General features: G+C 42.2%; 1 protein-coding gene across 2 annotated transcripts in view; it reads left to right on the top strand.

Moving 5' to 3' along the window:
• Positions 1-23,141, top strand: part of LOC118391756 (follistatin-related protein 4-like) — a 221,123-nt gene that overhangs the window by 94,076 nt on the left and 103,906 nt on the right. For both annotated transcript variants that reach the window (XM_052457656.1, XM_052457655.1), the window contains exon 4: positions 1,025-1,267. In XM_052457656.1, coding sequence (XP_052313616.1) covers positions 1,025-1,267 — 243 coding nt within the window. The remainder of the gene's footprint in view (positions 1-1,024; positions 1,268-23,141) is intronic.

The raw sequence follows: 23,141 nt of genomic DNA, 5'->3' as shown, positions 1-23,141 counted from the left end.
TAACCCAGACCAGCTACCCTCTCTCCCCCCAGCCATGCTGCTAAAACCAATCCAGTTCCCCTCTCTCCCCCAGCCTAGCTCCTAACCTCAATCTAGCGACCACCTATACTCCAAACCCAGGCCCCCATAAATCCCAGCTCAGATCTCTCCAGGAGTGGTCCCTTCTAGGGCCTGGGGCCTAGCAAGATCAATCCAAGGTGGTGTGGCTGCAAGTCTCAGCAGCTTTTTCCCTGCTTTAAATGCAAATAGATTGAATCCGAAGGGAGTCGGAGGATCTCCACGGTGAGGGGTTCAGGAGTGACATGTGCTAGGAAGGACGTGTGAGGAAGGGCAAGTTACAATCTCTGTTGATCTCACAAAGTTTAAGTGTGTTTGTGTGGAATATTGGATCACACTTTATTTGGATAGTCTAGATGTTCTATCTGTAGATGCTCTACAGATGGTCGTATTATCTGTTGATAAGCAACTGCTTGCTAAGGTTACGGTTAGCGTTAGAATAAGGGTTAGGGTTATGGCTAGGGTTAAGGTTAGTAGATAGTTGAAATGTTACTGATAGTCTTTAGAGCATGAGTCCACCTGGATGGAAAATCACACATTTTTTATAAAAACAATATGCCTTCACAAAATCTTAATAAAAACAATATGCCGTTTCAGAGTTTGCTTTAGGAAAATTGGCACCTGACAACATGACAGGGAAGATTTTAATTTACATGACATTTGAGAAATGTAATGGACATCCATATACACTCAGAGCCAACCTTGCGCAAACAGCGCCTTCAATAAACAATGTGTTTTTTTCACTTTCCTTTTAGAAAGCAGACAACAGGTGTTCGAATTGATTAATATTCTATCCAACACAACCTATCCAACCATCCTTCCTATCTTTTCTTACTGGATTGTCTTAGTATGATAGTCTCCTGGCATTTTACAAACCTTGGGTTTCTTTTTGAATGTTTTTTTTCCCAGGTTGTCTCTGTTTCTTCCAACCTAAACTCTGGTTTCTCTCTCTCTGTCTTTCTTCCAGTCCACTCTGGGTCAAATGAAGGGCCATGCAAGAGGACAAACTGCGGGAGGGGCCGCCAGTGTGTGCTGCTGGAGTCGACGGGCCGGGCAGAGTGTGTGTGCCAGGAGAAGTGTCGACCCACCTTTGTGCCGGTGTGCGGCTCCGATGGAAGGTTCTACGAGAACCACTGTGAGGTGTACCGCACCGCCTGCCTGCAGAAGAGACGGATCTACGTGGTGCACAGCAAGGACTGCTTCTTCAAAGGTAGAACCACATCTCCACACTGTGCTGATGTTGTTATTGGAAATCTTGTTATTTGGAAATGCTGATGTTCTGATATCAAACAAGTAAAATTGCAAAGATACCTTTTTGTTTAATGAATCAAAGGAAGTCTAAAACCCAAAGCTGGGAGACAATCATATCCACAAACTGAGACTGCGAGTCACAAACTAGAACATTCTCTAGAAGTTGTGCTAATTATGTCAGTTGAGGACACATAATTCCTCCCTGAAATACAAACTAGAATTTATGACTAGAATATTCCGTTCAATAGAGATAGAGTCAAACACATATGGGGCATTAAAGAAATGAAAGAGGGGAAGTCATTTGTGTGACATTCATAATGTTGTCTGTGTCCTGGCACTATGGCACATGGTCAAGATTGTCATGGGAACCGTATCAATGCACTGACAGGTGGGCTCTCGTGTTATGGGAGCAGTCTCTGAGGTTATATTCAGCTTTTATATTCATTGAGAACATGTCTAAAACTGAACAAAGCCCACTGAATCATTAACAACGGTAGAGTGATGTAAGCCAAATGGCAGACTTGTACATTGTAAATGTTCTTGAAGTCAATGTTAAGTTGTCAGATGTAATTCAAAGTATTGCATAAGCGTCCCAGTAACATCTGACATCAACCCATTTTCGGTCAAACCTAAACAGTAGTATCTGCAACTTCAGTTTGCTAACAGCTTCAATTCATAACAAACGACCACGGATTACAAATACTGCATCAAAAGTCATTGGACTCCCAGTCTCGTCCCTCCTGAACGAATGTGCAATTCAACCAAAACGCCTACTTTATCAACAAAGCCGACCACCCACTCCATCACTGCTTCGACCCCCTGCCATCAGGTCCTAGCTACAGGTCGGCAAAAGGGCCACTCTACTGCCTGTTAATACTGTTCACTGCTTTCCATACAAAGCAAAGTATATATGGGATGATGAAGGCTGTGTCTTGCTGTTTGCAACTTCTTGTGGTGAAAGGAATTTCCTCTTGAATGCCAATAAGTAGCATTCATTCAGTCCTTACCGGCTACAAAAAAATGTGTTCATGACTCTGGCTGAGGGGGCGACATCCCTCTTTACTCTTAAGTTCATTTCCAATGTTGACTGGGACAGTTATATGCAGTAATTATTGGCCTTATGCTGATATAAATAGAAGCGAGTACAGTACATCGTTTACGGTGGTGTCATTCGATGCTGGGACCGGGCTAGTTAAGAGAGGTGCTTATGCGTGAGCAGTGAATGTGTAGAAATGCTCTGTCATCTCACATTAGAGCGCCAGAGATCCCAGGCAGACACTGCCCATGCGTGCTTAATCCACATTAGGCAGGTGTTCAATCGCCACCTTCTACTTGATCACCGTTTCACCGCAAGCCAGCGGGAACGGAAGACATAAATAGTCACGCTCAAATGTCAGTGAAGACGTATTTGTTTAAGTCTTCCGTTGTGGTGTGGAATATTGTGGTGTGGTGTGGGGGGAATATTATAGAGTCTGCTGAATTAGGTCATGTATTTTAATACAGCATTATTACGTCAAATGGTCATTATCAAACTTTCACCACTGTTGTCAAATTATCAGTACTTAAACACACAGAAATAGACTCAGGCTTTTATTTGTTGAATTACCACAAAATATTCAGCATGGGGTCGAAGGGTTCAGTTGCAGACAGAAAACAGGGAAAAAATGTATTCCCCTATCAAATGATGACTGGAAACCAGCTGTCCTCCATTAACCTTTTTCAAATGGTTGAGTATTATGCCCTTCGCGGCATTGATATTTGCAGGCAAAAAATGTAAACAATATTTGGTCACAAATTTGCTGACAAGGGGATAAAAGGGTGTAAATAATCTAATCAAATTGTATTGGTCACATACACGTGTCTAGCAGATGTTATTTCGAGTGTAGCGAAATGCTTGTGCTTCTAGCTCCGACAGTGCAGAAATAACTAACAAGTAATATCTAACAATTTCACAACAATACCTAATACACACAATCTAGGTAAAGGAATGGAATAAGAATATATAAATATGTGGATGACCAAAGCGGTATCGACTAAGATGCAATAGATAGTATAGAATACAGTATATACATAAGAGATGAGTAATGCAAGATATGTAGACATTATTAAGGTGACTAGTGTTCCATTTATTAAAGTGGCCAATGATTTCAAGTCTATATGCAGGCAACAGCCTCCCTGTGCTAGTGATGGCTGTTTAACAGTCTGATGGCCTTGATATGGAAGCTGTTTTTCCGCCTCTCGGTCCCATCTTTGATGCACCTGTACTGACCTCACCTTCTGGAAGGTAACGGGATGAACAGGAAGTGGCTCGGGTGGTTGTTGTCCTTGATTATCTTTTTGGCGTTCCTGTGACATCGGGTGCTGTAAGTGTCCTGAGAGCAGGTAGTTTGCCCCCGGTGATGCGTTGTGCCAACCGCACCACCCTCTGGAGAGCTCTGCGGCTGCGGGGGGTGCAGTTGCCGTACCAGGCTGTGATACAGTAGGACAGGATGCTCTCAATTGTGCATCTGTAAAAGTGTGTGAGAGCTTTAGGCGACAAGCTACAATTCTTCAGCCTCCTGAGGTTGAAGAGGTGCTGTTGAGCCTTCTAACCACACTGTCAGAGTGGACCATTTCAGATTTCAGTGATATGTACGCTGAGGAACTTAAAACTTTCCACCTTCTCTACTGCTGTCCGGTCGATGTGGGGTGATTGGTTGAAATTAAAAGCCCTTTTTTTTTTTTTTTTGTGAATTTGACCCCTTTTTCTCCCCAATTTCGTGGTATCCAATTTTCTAGTAGCTACTATCTTGTCTCATCGCTACAACTCCCGTACGGGCTCGGGAGAGACGAAGGTTGAAAGTCATGCGTCCTCCGATACACAACCCAACCAAGCCGCACTGCTTCTTAACACAGTGCGCATCCAACCCGGAAGCCAGCCGCACCAATGCGCCGGAGGAAACACCATGCACCTGGCCACCTTGGCTAGTGCACACTGCACCCAGCCTGCCACAGGAGTCGCTGGTGCGCGATGAGACAAGGACACCCCTACCGACCAAGCCCTCCCTAACCCGGGCGACGTTAGGCCAATTGTGCGTTGCCCCACGGACCTCCCGGTCGCGGTAAAAGCCCTTTTTTTGTGCTGCGGTGATCGGTCTGTTTAGTGGCAGAATCGCAAAATCCTGGATGGACTGATTATGGACAAGATCAGTTAGGGAGAAGGGGATTGGAATGACAGTACCTTGTCTATAGAAAACTATACCAAACCCACGTGTAGCTTTACCATAGCTTTCCTTATGGATGGAGAAAAGGTGGAGAAGGAGGTATAGGAAAGAGCTTAAGAGCTTCCCCCCCTTACCACCTCATTCTGCTGCCCCCCACACAGAAATACTCTTTCAACCCATTTTCAACCCACTTTTGATGTCAATAGGAAGAGATTGCTGCCTGCAATCCACTCAATAGTATTGATGTAAGCCTTTGGCCGTTGGTTCATGGCCTGCGACAAGCTGGAGATACGATTGTGGAGGGCTCTAGAAATGCCTATTGTATCCTGGCTAAGACTTTTGTTCAATTCCGTTGTGACTTTACTTGAGTATATCAACGAATACTGTAGCTGATGGGAATACAATAAAACATTAGCATTCTCCTTTCCCTCCAAACACGTCCAGGCACACTAAACACATGTACACCTGTGAGTAGACCCACAAGCAGACTACCCACAGAGCTATTACACAATTAAAAAACTGGTCGGCAAACTACCCTATAGCACAACCCCTTTGCTTGTTTTGAAATTGATACAAACAAGATAACAACTTTGTTTTCCCTTGTCCTCACTTCTGATTAACATCGAACAACATCCCGGGTCAGGCTCATTTCCTGATCTATCCTTTGATTAAAACAACACTCGCTAAAACACTCCAAACAGAACTAATATAACTAACATGGCTGATTATTCTAGAACACTCCAAACATAACTAACATGGCTAATTATTTGAATAGCTTTCATCCCCTGACTGACTGCAAAGTGGCAAGCACAACAAAGCACAGCATGTTCTCCTGCAGCCCAGTGGGAGGTCTCTGAAGCTGCTAGGCTGACCGACATAGTGCTTGTTCACATTCAGCCAGCCCAATCCGATGCTCGCAGGACTTCCAACCCAGACGAAGTGACGTTACTAACTAACTCACAGGGTGCGACCCAAAAATGCACCATCCTCCCTACATTGATATGGGCCCTGGTCAAAAGTAGTGCACTACATAGGGAATAGGGTGCTATTTTGGTCCCCAGATATAAACTGTAGATTGCATTTAAAAATGACTCGCCCAGGGTCAGGCACAATTTAGAGACATGCAATTGAGGGTCCATCGCCGCTCCCCGCGATTCCTGATAATGATCAATCGGACACGTCACACATCAGACAAATTAGGGCAGCCGGCGTTGGATGGAAGTTAAACTTCTCCTCCTCTTCTCATCTTCTCATCTGCTCTTATCGTTCCGCTTGGTTTGATGTCTGGCTGTGGTTATTGCATTAGCCTTCAAAGCTGCTTTTTTCACTGTACACTGTGCCCAGAGTGTGGACACTCTTTCCTTCAGTGTCTGTCGTATTGACCACTGATCTCTGGCCCCTTGTGTCTGAGGCCATTAGCTCAGTTACAGAAACACTTGGCTTTGGAGGAGGAGATAGGTTTCAGGCACTGTTCACGCCCTGTAAACCTCAGCCAGCCACTTGCAGGGCCACCCAGGTCCACAGCGGGAAGTAGAGTTCTAAAATACTCCTTACACTGTACACAGCCATTAATGTACATGACGCTGAAGTACTTTGAAGTATATGGCTCAAATGCACTATACTCAGTGGCGACCCGTCCTTCAGGACAGAGCCCCACCTGTTTTAAGCCACACATTTTTTGCCAAAAAATAAATTACATTAAATGTATATATATGAACGTTTTTTTGGTGGGGGGCTTGCCTGTTTGCATGTTATTTTGGCATTAATACGTGTCACATATCAGTTTGCAAACATTGTAAAAAAAAAATATATATATCATTGAGTTAATAAAGCCGCATACAAACAGGCAGCTCCAAAATGGAAGTGTTTCAACTTAGCTCAATGCTTTCTGTGGTGGTGGGGCAGGCCAGCAGAAAATAGGAGCATTGCACCATGATTGGCTCAGCATTGCACTGTGATTGGCTCAGTGTTCTGTCACTCATGGGGACACTATGTCACCCGACTTTGGTAAGGGTAAACATCAAGAATGTGAGCCCTTTGGGTGCTGCCATAGAGTTACATTAGAAGTGCCCTTCCAAGAAGGATCAAGGTCATTGGACACAGATAAATTGATGTTAAATCACATTATATCTACAGTAGCTTTGATTGGACTTATCATGTCAACATCTTACTTTCAAAATATTAGCTTGCAGTCATCATCATAAATCAAGTAGACAATCTAGTGCCAAATCCTTTTTAATCTGTGTGATATGAAGATACATTATAGATAAAACGTATCGGTGCACATCAACCATTGGACATAAACATCACACAACAAGTTGGAAATCACAAATTCAACAATGAGTTGTTTGGAAGGAATCGGTGACAGTGGCTAACCGCAGGCATTGCAACTGGGAAGTCAGACTGGGGAAATACGTTTTAAACGGTCAACCAACCTGGAATTGTAAATCTTTTTCTTTGATGACAAAATTTGACAATGAAGGACCGCCACGCACAACAAGGTGAGGTGGTCCTTCTGTAGCTCAGTTGGTAGAGCATGGCGCTTGTAACGCCAGGGTAGTGGGTTCGATTCCCGGGACCACCCATACGTAGAATGTATGCACACATGACTGTAAGTCGCTTTGGATAAAAGCGTCTGCTAAATGGCATATATATATAAGGTGAGTCCAAAAATGTCTTATATGCTGCTGCATAAATGATGTAATATGCCAGGGAGATATGGTCAGCCATATCAGCTGTATTTAAAAAAAGGCAGTAAATGAGGCTGAATTAACTGTTTCGCTGCCAGACAAGGCTCTGCTGGCAGCCAGGTGTAGTGGTAAGGATTCACTCCATTGTGTTGGAAAGAAAGCTCTGCTGTAGGGACAGCTGTCTTCAGGCCCTAACAGTTTGTGGGCACCGCTTTTCGCCGTTATAGTGCAACTAATGTATTGTTTAGTGTTGTGTAGTGGCTTTGCTGGCATGCATCTAAAAAATATATAGATTTTTTAGTTTTACCCACCAAGATTTACTTGCTAAAATCACCACTGACTATACTTCACATAATGTCATTTTATACCTACATCATCATCTTGGTTCATCTTGGTTTATACACGCAAACCTGACATTTTATCAAATCAAATCAAATTTGATTTATATAGCCCTTAGTACATTAGCTGATATCTCAAAGTGCTGTACAGAAACCCAGCCTAAAACCCCAAACAGCAAGCAATGCAGGTGTAGAAGCACGGTGGCTAGGAAAAACTCCCTAGAAAGGCCAAAACCTAGGAAGAAACCTAGAGAGGAACCAGGCTATGTGGGGTGGCCAGTCCTCTTCTGGCTGTGCCGGATGGAGATTATAACAGAACATGGCCAAGATGTTCAAACGTTCATAAATGACCAGCATGGTCGAATAATAACAAGGCAGAACAGTTGAAACTGGAGCAGCAGCACAGTCAGGTGGACTGGGGACAGCAAGGAGTCATCATGTCAGGTCATCCTGGGGCACGGTCCTTGGGCTCAGGTCCTCCGAGAGAGAGAAAGAAAGAGAGAATTAGAGAGAGCATATGTGGGGTGACCAGTCCTCTTCTGGCTGTGCCGGGTGGAGATTATAACAGAACATGGCCAAGATGTTCAAATGTTCATAAATGACCAGCATGGTCAAATAATAGTAAGGCAGAACAGTTGAAACTGGAGCAGCAGCATGGCCAGGTGGACTGGGGACAGCAAGGATTTATGGACTGTATTTGTCTGTAGTTTTCTTACTTTCAAGCTTGTAACTGTGTTTTAATGTCATATTGAAAAATGTTGAATATAACCAACACTATGACCCCCTACATTAATGGTGCCCCATATGAGAACAATCCCATTTGCGTCACAAATGGCACACCTATTCCCTATGTAGTGCAATACTTTTGACAGAAATATTATTGACCTATGGGCCCCTCATCAAATGTAGTGCACTACATAGGGAGCAGACTGCCATTTGGGACGTAGAACAATGTCATTCACTGCGAAGTCTATGTGATGTGACTTCCAACAGCCTGAGAAAGTTCCATCCCTACTTATTCTTAAATCAGGGCCGGACTGTTAAGTGTTTTGCTAGCCAGGTGTGATGTGGCCATGCCCCAGGCCTCCCTTGACAGCACTTTATTTGTTACCGTTTTGTTATTAACGAGCCTTCTAACAATTCCCATCCTTCTCAGTTCTCCTCTGAACACCTCCAGTCCCCCACGGACATGTGCCCACTTCCTCTGAAAACCTCGTCACGAACACATGCCCACCTCATTAAGTTGATTCCTCCCCACAGATTCATTATATGAAAGTAGTATTTTCTGTGTGAAAATGGTTGCCCTGTCCCAGATAGAAATGTCCCCAGCTCCTCCATTAGTGGAGTGCCTCATAAACATCACTCTCCCCTATGAAAATAGAAAGGTCTTTTGACTGCTGTACATGCTGGTGAAAATTCACGTATACTGTGACTAGAGAGCCACTACAGCCCATTGGTCCCTGCCTGCTCCGTTCCCAGCCCAGATATCTTACTCTCTCTTCTGCGTATGCTGCCGTAGATGGAGAACGGAATGCGCTTACAGTCACCATTTAGACAAAATGGCCGTGCTGTGGTATTGTAGTGTTATGGGTCAACAGGGACGTCTTGGGACAGCTTTGCAGTGCATGGTGCTTTTAAGGCTATAAGAGCCTGCTTTTATGGGACATTGTGCCATCTTTCTGTTTGTAACATCAATGGTTTTTCAATACCGTCAAAACTAGTTTTTCAATCAATTTGGATATGTGTAGCTACGTTTTAAGTTAATACCTGCAATACATTAGGAGATAAAGCATATTGCATTCTTCATTTCACCTGTCACATTATTTTACATTATGAAGCTTAATTCTCCAGAACGATTGAGCCAGTCATGTTTGTTTTGTAAATAGCACAACAGGAGAAAAAGCAGGAGCTTTTATATCTATTGCGTTCTATTGGCAAGCCTCTGTTGTCCTGCACACATAAGGTGATGAAGTTATACTTGTTTGACATCAGACATCTTATAATGGCATCCTGCCAGATGTCAAAGAGCTATGGGTGAGTTATCTGTACAGCTGCCATTTTTTTCCCTTGTGCTTCCTACTAGTTTTTTTCTCCTTCGTTCTTCTCCCATCTGCTCCTTGTTCAAATGCTGCTCTTCCTTCGGAAAAGCATGCATCACAACTTTGATCAGTTGCACAATTTATCTTGTTCACTTTCGCGTGTAAATGTCCAAACTCACCAAAAATTATATTTGGTATCTACTAGCTATACTTGTATAACTTTCTGAGCTGGATTTGCCTGTCTTTGCAATTAGTTCATCATCGTTTTCGCTCGTAAGCGTTTAGCTATGTGCTTTCGCTATTAGTTTGTGCTCATTTTGTTAACATTCTGGGAGTAGAGTTTTTAGCGCCCCCTTGTTTGCTTTGCCATTAATACCGTAAATCCCGGGATGAGAGAAGGACAGTATGATGATATTACATTTGGATATTGCCCAAGCCTAATGCTAAAACCCCTCTCAGAGACTACGAGGCAGTCAGCCCACATACTGTTCACACCAGACCCAGTCTTGTGTCCCAAATGGCATCATATTCCCTTTATAGTGCACTACTTTTGAACCGAACCATGTGGGCTAGTAATGCATTATACAGGCAATAGGGTGCCATTTGGGACGCATCCCTGGTGTTTTCCCCTGGCGTCTCCCCGAAACAGGCTGCCACTGGTTCCCCTCATGCCAAGACCCTGGAGCTCTGGAGCCATCCTCCTTGCCCTCTCTCCCTCAAAGATCTGTTAATCCTTGTCTGTCACTCCATACACATGCCCTCACGATCAGTGGGAAAAACAAAATAATCCTTTTTGAAAATCGAGTGTGCTGTGTGTTTATGGTTAAGATACTGGTATCGCTCGTCTGCTTTGCTTTTTCATTCAACTCTCCTTTCCAGCACAATACAGCTAGCCGTGTTTTGCTTTCAATTGCCTGTTGGCCTTCATATACGCCGCTGTAATTGAAATTCGAGATATGTATGGTAAACTGAAAAACAGTAATGTTGCTCTGAATTCAATCTCTTTCAGTGTGAGTGTAATAATGCCTTCCTATTTCTGCCAGCACAGAAGAGGCTTCTAATGTGTCAGAGATCAGGCGTGTTTAATTGAAACCAATGTGCTCTTGCGATGTCAAAGTACCCCAAGTTTGAACCCCATAGGCAGTGTGTACATTGCAGTGTGTACTCCCCATAGGCTCTCTCTCTCTCTCTCTCTCTCTCTCTCTCTCTCTCTCTCTCTCTCTCTCTCTCTCTCTCATCTCTCTCTCCTCTCTCTCTCTCTCTCTCCTCTCTCTCTCTCTCTCTCTCTCTCTCTCTCTCTCTCTCTCTCTCTCTCTCTCTCTCTCTCTCTCTCTCTCTCTCGCTCTCTCTCGCTCTCTCTCGCTCTCTCTCGCTCTCTCTCACTAAGTCATAATGACTATCTATTCCTCTTTACATCTTTTCATAATGCACTTCTTTACAAGTTCTTGGCAAACACCTCACAACAAGCTAGAAGTGACAAATTCATTGATTTGGCCCATCCCTTTCATTTCGCTCATCAGTTGAATTAATGGCAGTATAGAAACAAATGGCAGGGCACAACTTTGAAAACTTTGCTTAATAACCCCTTAGAGTGGAGAGACTCTCGCGAACGTCATGGTGAGACTCTCACGAATACAATGGTGCTCTCCGTTTTGCTCTACAATCCCCACAATAATATTGGAACTCATCTGAAGTCGGTACAGCAGATCTGCCAACTTCTGTCTGTAGCGAGCAAACCGTTTGGGCTACACACTAACAATACTCTCATGAACACATACTGTACGTGTGGGATGTTTTTCACTAGGCCTCACAAGACTCGTCTGAAGGTCCCCAGGTACCAGTTTTAAAAAATTAATGGAAGTACAGTACCAAAAAAGTGTTAATAAACAAATAGCCACCCTTTGCCTTGCCTTGATTACAGCTTTGCATTCTCTTGGCATTCTCTCAACCAGCTTCGCCTGGAATGCTTTTCCAACAGCATTGAAGGAGTTCCCACATATGCTTAGCACTTTTTGGCTGATTTTCCTTCACTCTGCGGTCCAACTCATCCAAAACCATCTCAATTGGGTTGAGGTCAGGGGATTGTGGAGGCCAGGTCATCTGATGCAGCACTCCATCACTCTCCTCATTGGTAAAATAGCCCTTACAGAGCCTGATGGTGTGTTGTATCATTGTCCTGTTAAAAAATGAGCCCAAACCAGATGGGATGGTGTATCACTGCAGAATGCTGTGGTAGCCATGCTGGTTAAGTGTGCGTTGAATTCTAAATAAATCATCACAGTGTTACCAGCAAAGCATTCCCACAACATCACACCTCCTTCTCCATGCTTCACGGTGGGAACCACACATGCGGAGATCATCCATCTCACATCTCACAAAGACACGACGGTTGGAACCAAACATCTCAAATTTGACTTCAGACCAAAGGACATATTTCCACCGGTCTAATGTCCATTGCACGTGGCCAAATCAAGTCTCTTATTTTTATTTGTGTCCTTTAGTAGTGGTTTCTTTGCAGCAATTCAAACATGAAGTCCTGAAGTCCTGAACAGTTGATGTTGAGATGTGTCTGAAATTTTCCAGATTGACTGATCTTCATGTCTTAAAGTAATGATAGACTGTCATTTCTCTTTGCTTTTTTGAGCCATTCTTGCCATAATACAGTATGGACTTGGTCTTTTACCTAATAGAGCTACCTTTTGTATACCAAACCTACTTTTTTACAACACAACTTATTGAGAAGGAAGAAAATTCCACAAATGAACTTTTAACAAGGCACACCTGTTAATTGAAATTCATTCCAGGTGACTACCTCATGATGCTGGTTGAGAGAATGCCAAGAGTGTGCAAAGCTCTCATCAAGGCACAGGGTGGCTTCTTTGAAGAATCTCAAATATAAAATATATTTAGATTTGTTTAACACTTTATTGGTTAATACATGATTCCATATGTGTTATTTCATAGTTTTGATGTCTTCACTATTATTCTGCAATGTAGAAAATATTGAAAATAAAGAAAAACCCTTGAATGAGTAGGTGTGTCCAAACTTTTGACTGGTACTGTATATATTGACAGTGTTTAGTGCCAACAATAAGGGGTTAAATATATGTTAAAACAAGTACAAATGTTTCCTGATTTTATATCTCTCAGATATAGGACAGACACTTCAGAACAAAGTTATTTTAGATTTTTTGGGGGGGGGACTATCTGTTGTTCAATGTCGTGAATGTGTTATTCAATGTTTTTGTATATATGCAGTATGCAGTAAGTATATATGCAGTAAGGCCAAATAAACTTTTTCATAAACAATATATTGTAAATAATATATTGTTTTGATACTTCAAGGGGTCTTCAAATTCAAAATAAAATAGCAAAATGATATGTGATATAACCCTTTTTAAACACATAGCTTACTGGAATATGACATTCCTGTCAGACCCGCCATTCAATTATGAGCAGAGGGTAAACAAATGATTAATGTCTCACAACTCAGTTGTGTTGTAGACTGCAATCTGGTAATGCAGTCACTGTGTGCCAGCATCCCTTATATTAGTGAGTAACTTGTTTTATCAGCAGCGGAAATACCTCTCTCTCTCTCTCTCTCTCTCTCTCTCTCTCTCTCTCTCTCTCTCTCTCTCTCTCTTCGTCTCTCTCTCTCTACTCTCTCTCTCTCTCTCTCTCTCTCTCTCTCTCTCTCTCTCTCTCTCTCTCTCTCTCTCTCTCTCTCTCTCTCTCTCTCTCTCTCTCTCTGAATGATGTGTAGACAGGCATTTTAGCAACTCTGTCAAGCTTCCCTCGACATCTCCTGGTCTGTGTGAAATTGTTTCAGAGCTTAGCTAAAATGAGAACCAGGGGTAAAAAAAGAAGAAGAAACATTCGCTACAGACTAAGTGACCTGAGGTAGATTTGTATATACCTCCAAAAAGTATTCACACCCCTTGACTTTTTCCACATGTTGTGTTACAGCCTGAATTTGAAATGGATTCAATGTCGATGTTTTTATCACTGGCCTGCACACAATACCCCATTATGTCAAAGTGGAATTATGTTTTTCAAAATGATTACAAATTAATACAAAAATAAAAGCTGAAATGTCTTGAGTCAAGTATTCGACCCCTTTATTATGGCAAGCCTAAATAAGTTAAGGAGTAATGATTTGCTTAACAAGTCACATAATAAGTTGCATGGGCTAACTCTGTGTGCAATAATATTGTTTAAAATCATTTTTGAAGGACTACCTCATCTCTGTAACCCATCCACACAATTACATGTAAGGTCCCTCAGCCGAGCAGTGAATTTCAAACACAGATTCAACCACAAAAACCAGAGAGGTTGTCCAATGCCTCGTAATGAAGGGCACCTATGACACTGAATATCCCTTTGAGCATGGTGAAGTAATTAATTATGTTTTTGATGTTACATCCAATCACTACAAAGATACAGGCATCCTTCCTAACTCAGTTGCCGGAGAGAAAGGAAAAGGCTCAGGGATTTCATCATGAGGCCAATGGTAACATTAAAAAATGTTTAATGGCTGTGATATGAGAACTGAAGAAGGATAAACAACATTGTAGTTACTCCACAACACTAACCTAAGTGACAGAGTGAAAACAAGAAAGTCTTTATAGAATAAAAATATTCCAAAACATAAATCCTGTTTGCAATAAGGCACTAAAGTAATACTGCAAAACCTGTGACAAAACAATTACCTTTTTCCCTGAATAGAAAGTGGTATGTTTGTGGCAAATCCAATACAACACATTACTGAGTAGCACTCTCTATAGCTTATTGAGAGTTATATTGTTATATATATTTTATTTTAAGGATATTGGTGGTGGCATCATGTTATGGGCATGCTTGTAACCATTAAGGATTGGGGAGTTTTTCAGGATAAAAAAATTAACTAAATGGAGCCAAGCACAAGCAGTGACCTAGCAGTGTGATGCCGGGACAACAACCTCTCAATCTCAGTAAGACCAAGGAGCTGATCGTGGACTACAGGAAACGAGCGGCCAGCACGGTCTCAACCACATCGACAAGGCTGCAGTGGAGCGGGTTCGATAGCTTCAAGTCCCTCAGGGGTCAAATCACTAAGGACTTGGTCGGTGCACAGTTGTGAAAAAGGCGCAACAACACCTCGTCCCACTCAGGAGGATGGCATAGGCCCTCAAATCCTCAAAATGATACATCTGCACCAATGAGAGCATCTTGACTGGCTGCATCTCTGCTTGGAATGGCAACAGTAATGCCCTCTGGCGCTACAGAGCAGTGGCAGTCTGTGACGTTTATAATGAGGGGGGACACATTTCTTTTCATGAGCATGGCCTTATTTCTATTACAGCATGTTGAATGAGGTCATTCATATTCCATTCACCCAGTTCAATGTAACAGTGATAGGTTTAGGCTACTAAACCTTGTCTCTCAAAGATAATTCATAAAAATCCAAATAACTTCACAGATCTTCATTGTAAAGGGTTTAAACACGGTTTCCTATGCTTGTTCAATGAAACATAAACAATTAATGAACATGCACCTGTGGAATGGTCGTTAAGACACTAACACCTTACAGACGGTAGCCAATTAAGGTCACAGTTATGAAAACTTAGGACACTAAAGAGGCCTTTCTACTGACTCTGAAAAACACCAAAAGAAAGATGCCCAGGATCACTGCAGACCACGTGTAACAACCCCTGCACAGGATTGGTACATCCGAATATCACACCCACGGGACAGGTACAGGATGGCAACAACAACTCCCCGAGTATCACCAGGAACGCACAATCCCTCCATCAGTGCTCAGACTTTCCACAATAGGCTGAGAGAGGCTGGACTGAGGGCTTGTAGGCCTGTTGTCTGGTGAGGACCTGCCTTACATCACCGGCAACAACGTCGCCTATGGGCAGAAATCTACCGTCGCTGGACCAGAGGACTGGCAAAAAGTGCTCTTCACTGACGAGTCGCGGTTTTGTCTCACCAGGGGTGATGGTCGGATTCGCGTTTATCATCGCAGGAATGAGTGTTACCCGAGGCCTGTACTCTAGAATGGTATCAATTTGGAGGTGGAGGGTCCGTCATGGTCTGGGGCAGTGTGTCACAGCATCATCGGACTGAGCTTGTTGTCATTGCAGGCAATCTCAATGCTGTGTGTGGTACCCTTCCTGCAGGCTCATCCTGGCATGACCCTCCAGCATGACAATGCCACCAGCCATACTGCTCGTTCTGTGTGTGATTTCCTGCAGGACAGGAATGTCAGTGTTCTGCCATGGCCAGTGAAGAGCCAGGGTCTCACTCCCATTGAGCATGCCTGGGACCTGTTGAATCGAAGGGTGAGGTCTAGGGTTGTTCCCCCCAAATATGTCCGTGAACTTGCAGGTGCCTTGGTGGAAGAGTGGGGTAACATCTCACAGCAAGAACTGGCAAATCTGGTGCAGTCCATGAGGAGGAGATGCACTGCAGTACTTAATGCAGCTGGTGGCCACACCAGATACTGATTGTTGTTTTTGATTTCGACCCCTGCTTTGTTCAGGGACACATTATTCCATTCCTGTTAGTCACATGTCTGTGGAACTTGTTCAGTTTATGTATCAGTTGTTGAATCTTGTGTTCATACAAATATTTACACATGTTAAGTTTGCTGAAAATAAACACAGTTGACAGTGAGAGGACATTTATTTTTTGCTGAGTTTACATGATAATCAAATTTTCCTTATACCCACGATGTGGTTGCTACAACCTAGTCTACGAATATGAAAGTTTACAACATAAGTGCACGCAGGTCGAGAGAAATTTGAGATGACAGACAGTGACTCATTTAATGCTGCTTTGCACACTCTTGCCTACATCTTGCTTGTCTAGAGTGTAATCATTAGTCCAGAGTTTGGACAAAATAGGTAATTTTTTTTCCCTGTTTCATTTGCTTCCGTTTAAGAAAAGGTTTTCAACAGAATCAACAGAATGAATACACCCCTTATGATGGATAAATACAGTTCACTTTCATAGCAGCCACATTGTATTCCTTCTCGCCTCTATGCACTCTCCTCCTCTTACCTTTCTATATCGACTTCAATGAACAACACATCAGCTGTATGTGACCAGGCGAAAAAACCTTTCCAAGCCAAATCATGTCATAGCAGTTATTTATTACGCTTTGGATGCAACATCTAGTCACTACAAAGATACAGGAGTCCTTCCTATCTCAGTTGGCGGAGAGGAAGGAAACCGTTTAGGGATTTCACCATGAGGTGATTGGTAACTTTAAAACCGTTGCAGAGTTTAATGGCTGTGATAGGAGAAAACTGAGGATGGATCAACAACATTGTAGTTGCTCCACAATAATAACAAACATTTCAGAGTGAAAATAAGAAAGTCTTTAAAGAATAAAACTATTCCAGAACATGCACCCTCTTTGCAATAAGGAACTAAAGTAATGATTCCAAAAATGTGGCAAAAAAAGTACTTTTTGTTCTGAATACAAAGTGTTATGTTTGAGGCGAATCTACAACAACACATCACTGAGTACCAATCTTAATATTTTCAAGCATGGTGGTGGCTGCATTATGTTATGGATATGCTCGTCATCAGCATGGACTCGGCAGTAAAAAAAACAGGCAAAATCCTAGAGGAATACCTGGGTCAGTCTGCTTTCCAACAGACACTGGAAGACACATTCAACTTTCAGCAGGACATCAACCTAAGACCCAAGGACAAATTTACACTGGAGTTGCTTACCAAGTCAACATTGAATGTCCCTGAGTGGTCTCGTTAGCTTTTCAAGCCGCTTTAAGTCAAAACTCTATGGTAAGACGTGAAAATGGTTGTCTATCAATGACTTGACAGAGCTTGAAGAGTTTAAAGAAGAATAATGGTCAATTATTGTACAATCCAGGTGTGCAAAGCTCTTAGAGACTTACCAAGAAGACTCACAGTTGTAATTGCTGCTAAAGTTGATTCTAACATATATTGACTCTGGGGATTGAATACTTATCTCATCAAGATATATTACGTTTTTTTTTAAGTGTTCAAATTTTTCTTCCACTTTGACATAATATTTTTTTTATGTAGATTGTTGAAAAAATGTGTAACACCAAAATGTGGAAAAAGTGAAGGGGTGTGAATACTTTCTGAAGGCACGGTATTATGCCTCATCACAATTCTATCTCGGAGATCTACGGACAGTTCCTTCGATATGATATAGTTTCTGCTCTGTCATGCACTGTCAACTGTGGTACCAGGTGTGTTTCTTTCTAAATCATGTCCAAACAATTTAATTGGCCACAGGTGGACTCCAATCAAGTTGTAGTGACGGCTCAAGGAGGATCAAAGGAAATGGGATGCACCTGAGCTCAATTTGGACCGTCATAGCACAAGGGTGTGAATACTTACGTGAATGATATATTTCTGTATTTAATTTTCAATACATTTGCAAACATTTCTAGAAACATGTGTTCACTTTGTCATTATGGGGTATTGTGTGTAGATCGGTGAGAAAAAAAATATATTCATCAATTTTGAATTTAGGCTGTAACACAACAAAATGTGGATAAGTCAAGAGTTATGCATACTTTCTGAAGGCACTGTAACCTTTTTGAATGGTGCCACACGTTCATTGTGTACGTTTTGTAATCAGAACTTCTTAAGGACAACGCTAGACTGCACAAAGCCTTTTCCACTCTATCACTCTGCCTCAACCTCCTTTATCCCATTGTTATCATTGACACATCTGGGCTTTTTACAACAATCCTATAAGGCTCTTTACAAAATTGTCTTAGCTAAAAAAAAATTAAAAAGAAAAAATGTTATGCCATTGTGCCCCCACGCGCATTATCTCTATGGGTGTCAAGTTTAATTACACTTGATCATCCTCAGAGTTTGGAGTAAAATTGGGAACATGCTGGGCCGTTTAACGACCCAGTTCTCCGCTATCCCTCTGCCTCTCCCTGACCTTGTGGGCTTGGATAAATACACACATGGCCATCCTGTGAAATGTGATCTGTCAGATTAAATATTTCCACTCTGCCTGCACTGAGATGTGTGACCACGGGGCAGAGCTTTAGATTGGCAACTGAACCAATACAATCACTGGATTTCTCAGAGGTAACCCTGTATTGCCCCAGGTGTCTGCAGCCTGCATCCCCAAAGTCCAGTTCCTTAACTCATATGTTGAGGGTTATCAGCAACAGCAGAACAAATCTCTAATCCCTAAAACTGAGCTCTGATAAAATCTTTCAACTTTAAGCATCTAACTTTTTGAATAGAACAAATACTGGTGCTCTACTATCTGGTGAAGGTCCGATATCTATGCTATACGTTATATTGTCCATGTGCCATAAAACAAGCTTCCCGTTTCATAAGATGTTTTTATTCAACTTGAATGGAGGCATCACGAAGACAAATTAACAATTATATGGCTAATGATGTTCACTGTTGAGGATACCAAAAACTGCTGTATGAAATGACTGCCTAGTAAAAAGTGTTCATTATATGTTTTGTTATAAGTACAGTAGTAAACTTTTAATAAAGCCTAGAACAAAGGTATGTGGACACCTGCTTGTCAATTATCTCACTGCAAAATTAGCGGGATTAATATGGAGTTAGTCCCAGCTGCTATAACATCCTCCACTCTTCTGGGACGGCTTTCCACTAGATGTTGGAACATTGCTGCAGGGGAATTGCTTCATCTACAGAATCGTCTAGAATGTAAATGTATACTATAGCATTAAGATTTCCCTTCACTGGAACCAAGGGGCCTAGCCCGAACCATGAAAAACATCCCCAGACCATTATTTCTCCTTCACCAAACTTTACAGTTGGCACTATGCATTGGGCAGGTAGCGTTCTCCTAGCATCCTCCAAACCAACATTCATCTGTCGGACTGCCAGAGGGTGAAGCATGATTCATCACTCTAGAGAACGTGTTTCCATTGCTCTAGAGTCCAATAAAGGCGAGTTTTACACCACTCCAGCCGACGCTTGGCATTGCACATGGTGATCTTAGGCTTGTGTGCGGCTGCTAGGCCATGGAAACCCATTTCATTACGCTCCTGATGAACAGTTATTGTGCTGACATTGCATTCCAGAGGCAGTTTGGAACTTGGTAGTGAGTGTTGCAACTGAGGACAGACAATGTTTTACGCGCAACCCGCTTCAGCACTCAGCGGTCCCGTTCTGAGAGCTTGTGTGGCCTACCACTTCGCAGCTGAGCCATTGTTGCACCTAGACTTTTCCACTTCACAATAACAGCACTTACAGATGACCAGGGCAGCCCCAGCCGGGCAGAAATTTGACTTATTGGAGAGGTAGGACTTGAGAGAAGGTAAGAGCGGTGTCTTTGCCCTCTGTCTAAGTCTCAAAGTTGAAGAGACCCACGAGATCGATCCTGTCATCATCCTCGTCATCCAATAGCGGCCTTCCCCTGACACTACGTCCTTAGACAGTGAGGGGAGGTAATAGAGGCTATCCATAACCTCACCCCAGCTGGGCTCAGTTGTGGGGGACTGAGCCTCAACCTCGTCGGTGACTAAGAGGTGAGGGAGGGGGTAGAGATAGAGGAGTGTTTTATCCTCCTACTCAAACCCGCTATGAAAATCGAATAAAAATGTTATTCACGTGCTTTGTACACAACAGGTGTAGATTAACAGTTAAATGCTTACTTACGGGTCAATTTCCAGAGTTAAAGAAGTAAATATACATATATATATATATATAAATGTAAATAATACAAATCATTCTATAAATGTGGAAAGTCAAGGGGTTGGAATAGTTTCCGAATGCACTGTTTATATATATGCTACCGGTCAAAAGTTTGAGAGCAATAGTGAAGACATCAAAACTAAGAAATAACACAAATTGAATAATGTAGGAACCAAAAAAAGTTTTAAACAAATCTAAATATATTTTATATTTGAGATTCTTCAAAGTAGCCACCATTTGCCTTGATGACAGCTTTGCACACTCTTGGCATTCTCTCAACCAGCTTCCCCTGGAATGCTTTTCCAACAGTCTTGAAGGAGTACCCACATATGCTGAGCACTTGTTGGCTGCTTTTCCTTCACTCTGTGGTCCGACTCATCCCAAACCATCTCAGTTGGGTTGAGATCGGGGGATTGTGGAGGCCAGGTCAACTGATGCAGCGCTCCATCACTCTACTTCTTGGTAAGATAGCCCTTACACAGCCTGGAAGTGTGTTGGGTCATTGTCCTGTTGTGTTGGGTCATTGTCCGACTAAGCCCAAACCAGATGGGATGGTGTATCGCTTCAGAATGCTGTGGTAGCCATGCTGGTTAAGTGTGCCTTGAATTCTAAATAAATCATCACAGTGTCACCAGCAAAGCACCCCCACACCATAACACCTCCTCCTCCATGCTTGATGGTGGGAAATACACATTTCCACCGGTTTAATGTCCATTGTTCATGTTTCTTGGCCCAAGCAAGTCTCTTCTGCTTATTGGTGTCCTTTTAGTAATGGTTTCATTGCAGCAATTCAATGAACGCCTGATTCACACAGTCTCATTTGAACAGTTGATGTTATGTGTTGGAAATTTCCAGATTGACTGATCTTCATGTCTTAAAGTAATGATAGACTGTAGATTCTCTTTGCTTTTTTGAGCCGTTCTTGCCATAATACAGTATGGACTTGGTCTTTTCACAAATAGAGCTACCTTCTGTCGTGTTGTCCGCAAACTTAATGATTGTGTTGGAGTCGTGAACAGCCATGCAGTGCTATACAGTTGTGGGTGAACAGGAAGTACAGGAGAGGACTAAGCACACACCCAAGGGGCCCCCATGTTGAGGGTCAGCGTGGCGGATGTTTTATTACCTCCTATCACCAACTGGGGATGGCCTGTCAGGAAGTCCAGGATCCAGTTGCAGATGGAGGTGTTTAGTCCCAGGGTCCTTAGCTTAGTGATGAGCTTAGAGGGCACTATGATGTTGAACGCTGAGCTTTAGTCAATGAACATAGGTATAGAGTACAGTATATGTATATACTGTACTACATACCATCTACTGCATCTTGCCTATGACGTTCAGCAATCGCTCATCCATATATTTATATGTACATATTCTTATTCATTCCTTTACACTTGTGTGTAAAAGGTAGTTGTTGTGAAATTGCTGCATGGTCGGAACTGAAATTTTGTCAGCCGCTTGTTGCCATGCAAAAGACTGCCGGTCTCACGGTAATTGACCGTTAATTAACATAAACGCATTTAGAATCTCCAGGCCTCCATGCATACAAGCCGCTCATGCACACCTTTGTAATATCTACAAAAAAATGATAATAAAAATGAGAATAAATCAATTCAATATATTCCATTATTTATTTTAGGCAGATCTAAATAAACACTTTGATATGAAGAAAATGTATTTCAGAAGAACAGAATATAAGTTGGCCTACTGTATGTTGTGTCGCTATGCCCAATGCCTTGGGCTCTCCAACCCTGTTCCTGTATTTACCCAGTCCTTAATTTAGGAAACCTAGTGAAATCTGTTCGAGAACATTAATAGTAACATGTTTTCACAACAAAACATATTTAATTAAACCGTTGACAGGCCCTCCGTCTGTGCGCTAGAGAAAATAATTAAGGAGAGAGAAGAGGAGAATGTTTCTGTTAATTATTAAAATATAAAAATGCCCGGTTACCAGGCTATTCAAAATAAAATATAAATTCACTATAATTGTAAGCTTAGCCACCTGCACAATCAATGAACCAACAGCATCGCCTAGGACTATACGTTCTCTCCCAGACTTGAGAATAGAACATTAAGAGTGTAGCATAACTTAACCACTCCATCCAGTACGCATAACAATACAATCCACACTTACTAGAATTTTATTGTATAAGGGCACAATCATTATTTCAATTCAGGTTTTTTGTCTGGCTAGGGTTCACATAGGCCTATGTGCATGCATGGTATCTAATATGCATATGGGTGTTTTGAAGCATTCATCACCTTAGAATGCGCTGTCCATTTAGTTGTTTTAGGCTTTGAAACATTCATCACCTTAGAATGCGCTGTCCATTTAGTTGTTTTAGGCTTTGAAACATTCATCACCTTAGAATGCGCTGTCCATTTAGTTGTTTTAGGCTTTGAAACATTCATCACCTTAGAATGCGCTGTCCATTTAGTTGTTTTAGGCTTTGAAACATTCATCACCTTAGAATGCGCTGTCCATTTAGTTGTTTTAGGCTTTGAAACATTCATCACCTTAGAATGCGCTGTCCATTTAGTTGTTTTAGGCTTTGAAACATTCATCACCTTAGAATGCGCTGTCCATTTAGTTGTTTTAGGCTTTGAAACATTCATCACCTTAGAATGTGCTGTCCATTTAGTTGTTTTAGGCTTTGAAACAACATCCACAATGACCATGTTTTACACTCAGTTTCAACCTGTCGTTGAACTTCTTTCTTCCAGTTGATCAATCACAGTGAGGTTAGTTTTAAAACACACATACTGTTTATTGATGTGTTTGATAGGGTTTTTGATTGCATTTGCGTTGATTTCAGTGTGGTTACAAGGACAATAGAGCACTGAGTACTAGGCCATTAGCATCCTGATGGTCTT

The sequence above is a fragment of the Oncorhynchus keta genome, chromosome 12 (assembly GCF_023373465.1).
Source record: "Oncorhynchus keta strain PuntledgeMale-10-30-2019 chromosome 12, Oket_V2, whole genome shotgun sequence".
Lineage (NCBI taxonomy): Eukaryota > Metazoa > Chordata > Actinopteri > Salmoniformes > Salmonidae > Oncorhynchus > Oncorhynchus keta.
Note: the sequence above shows the minus strand (reverse complement) of the source record. Positions and strands in the feature narration are given on the sequence as shown.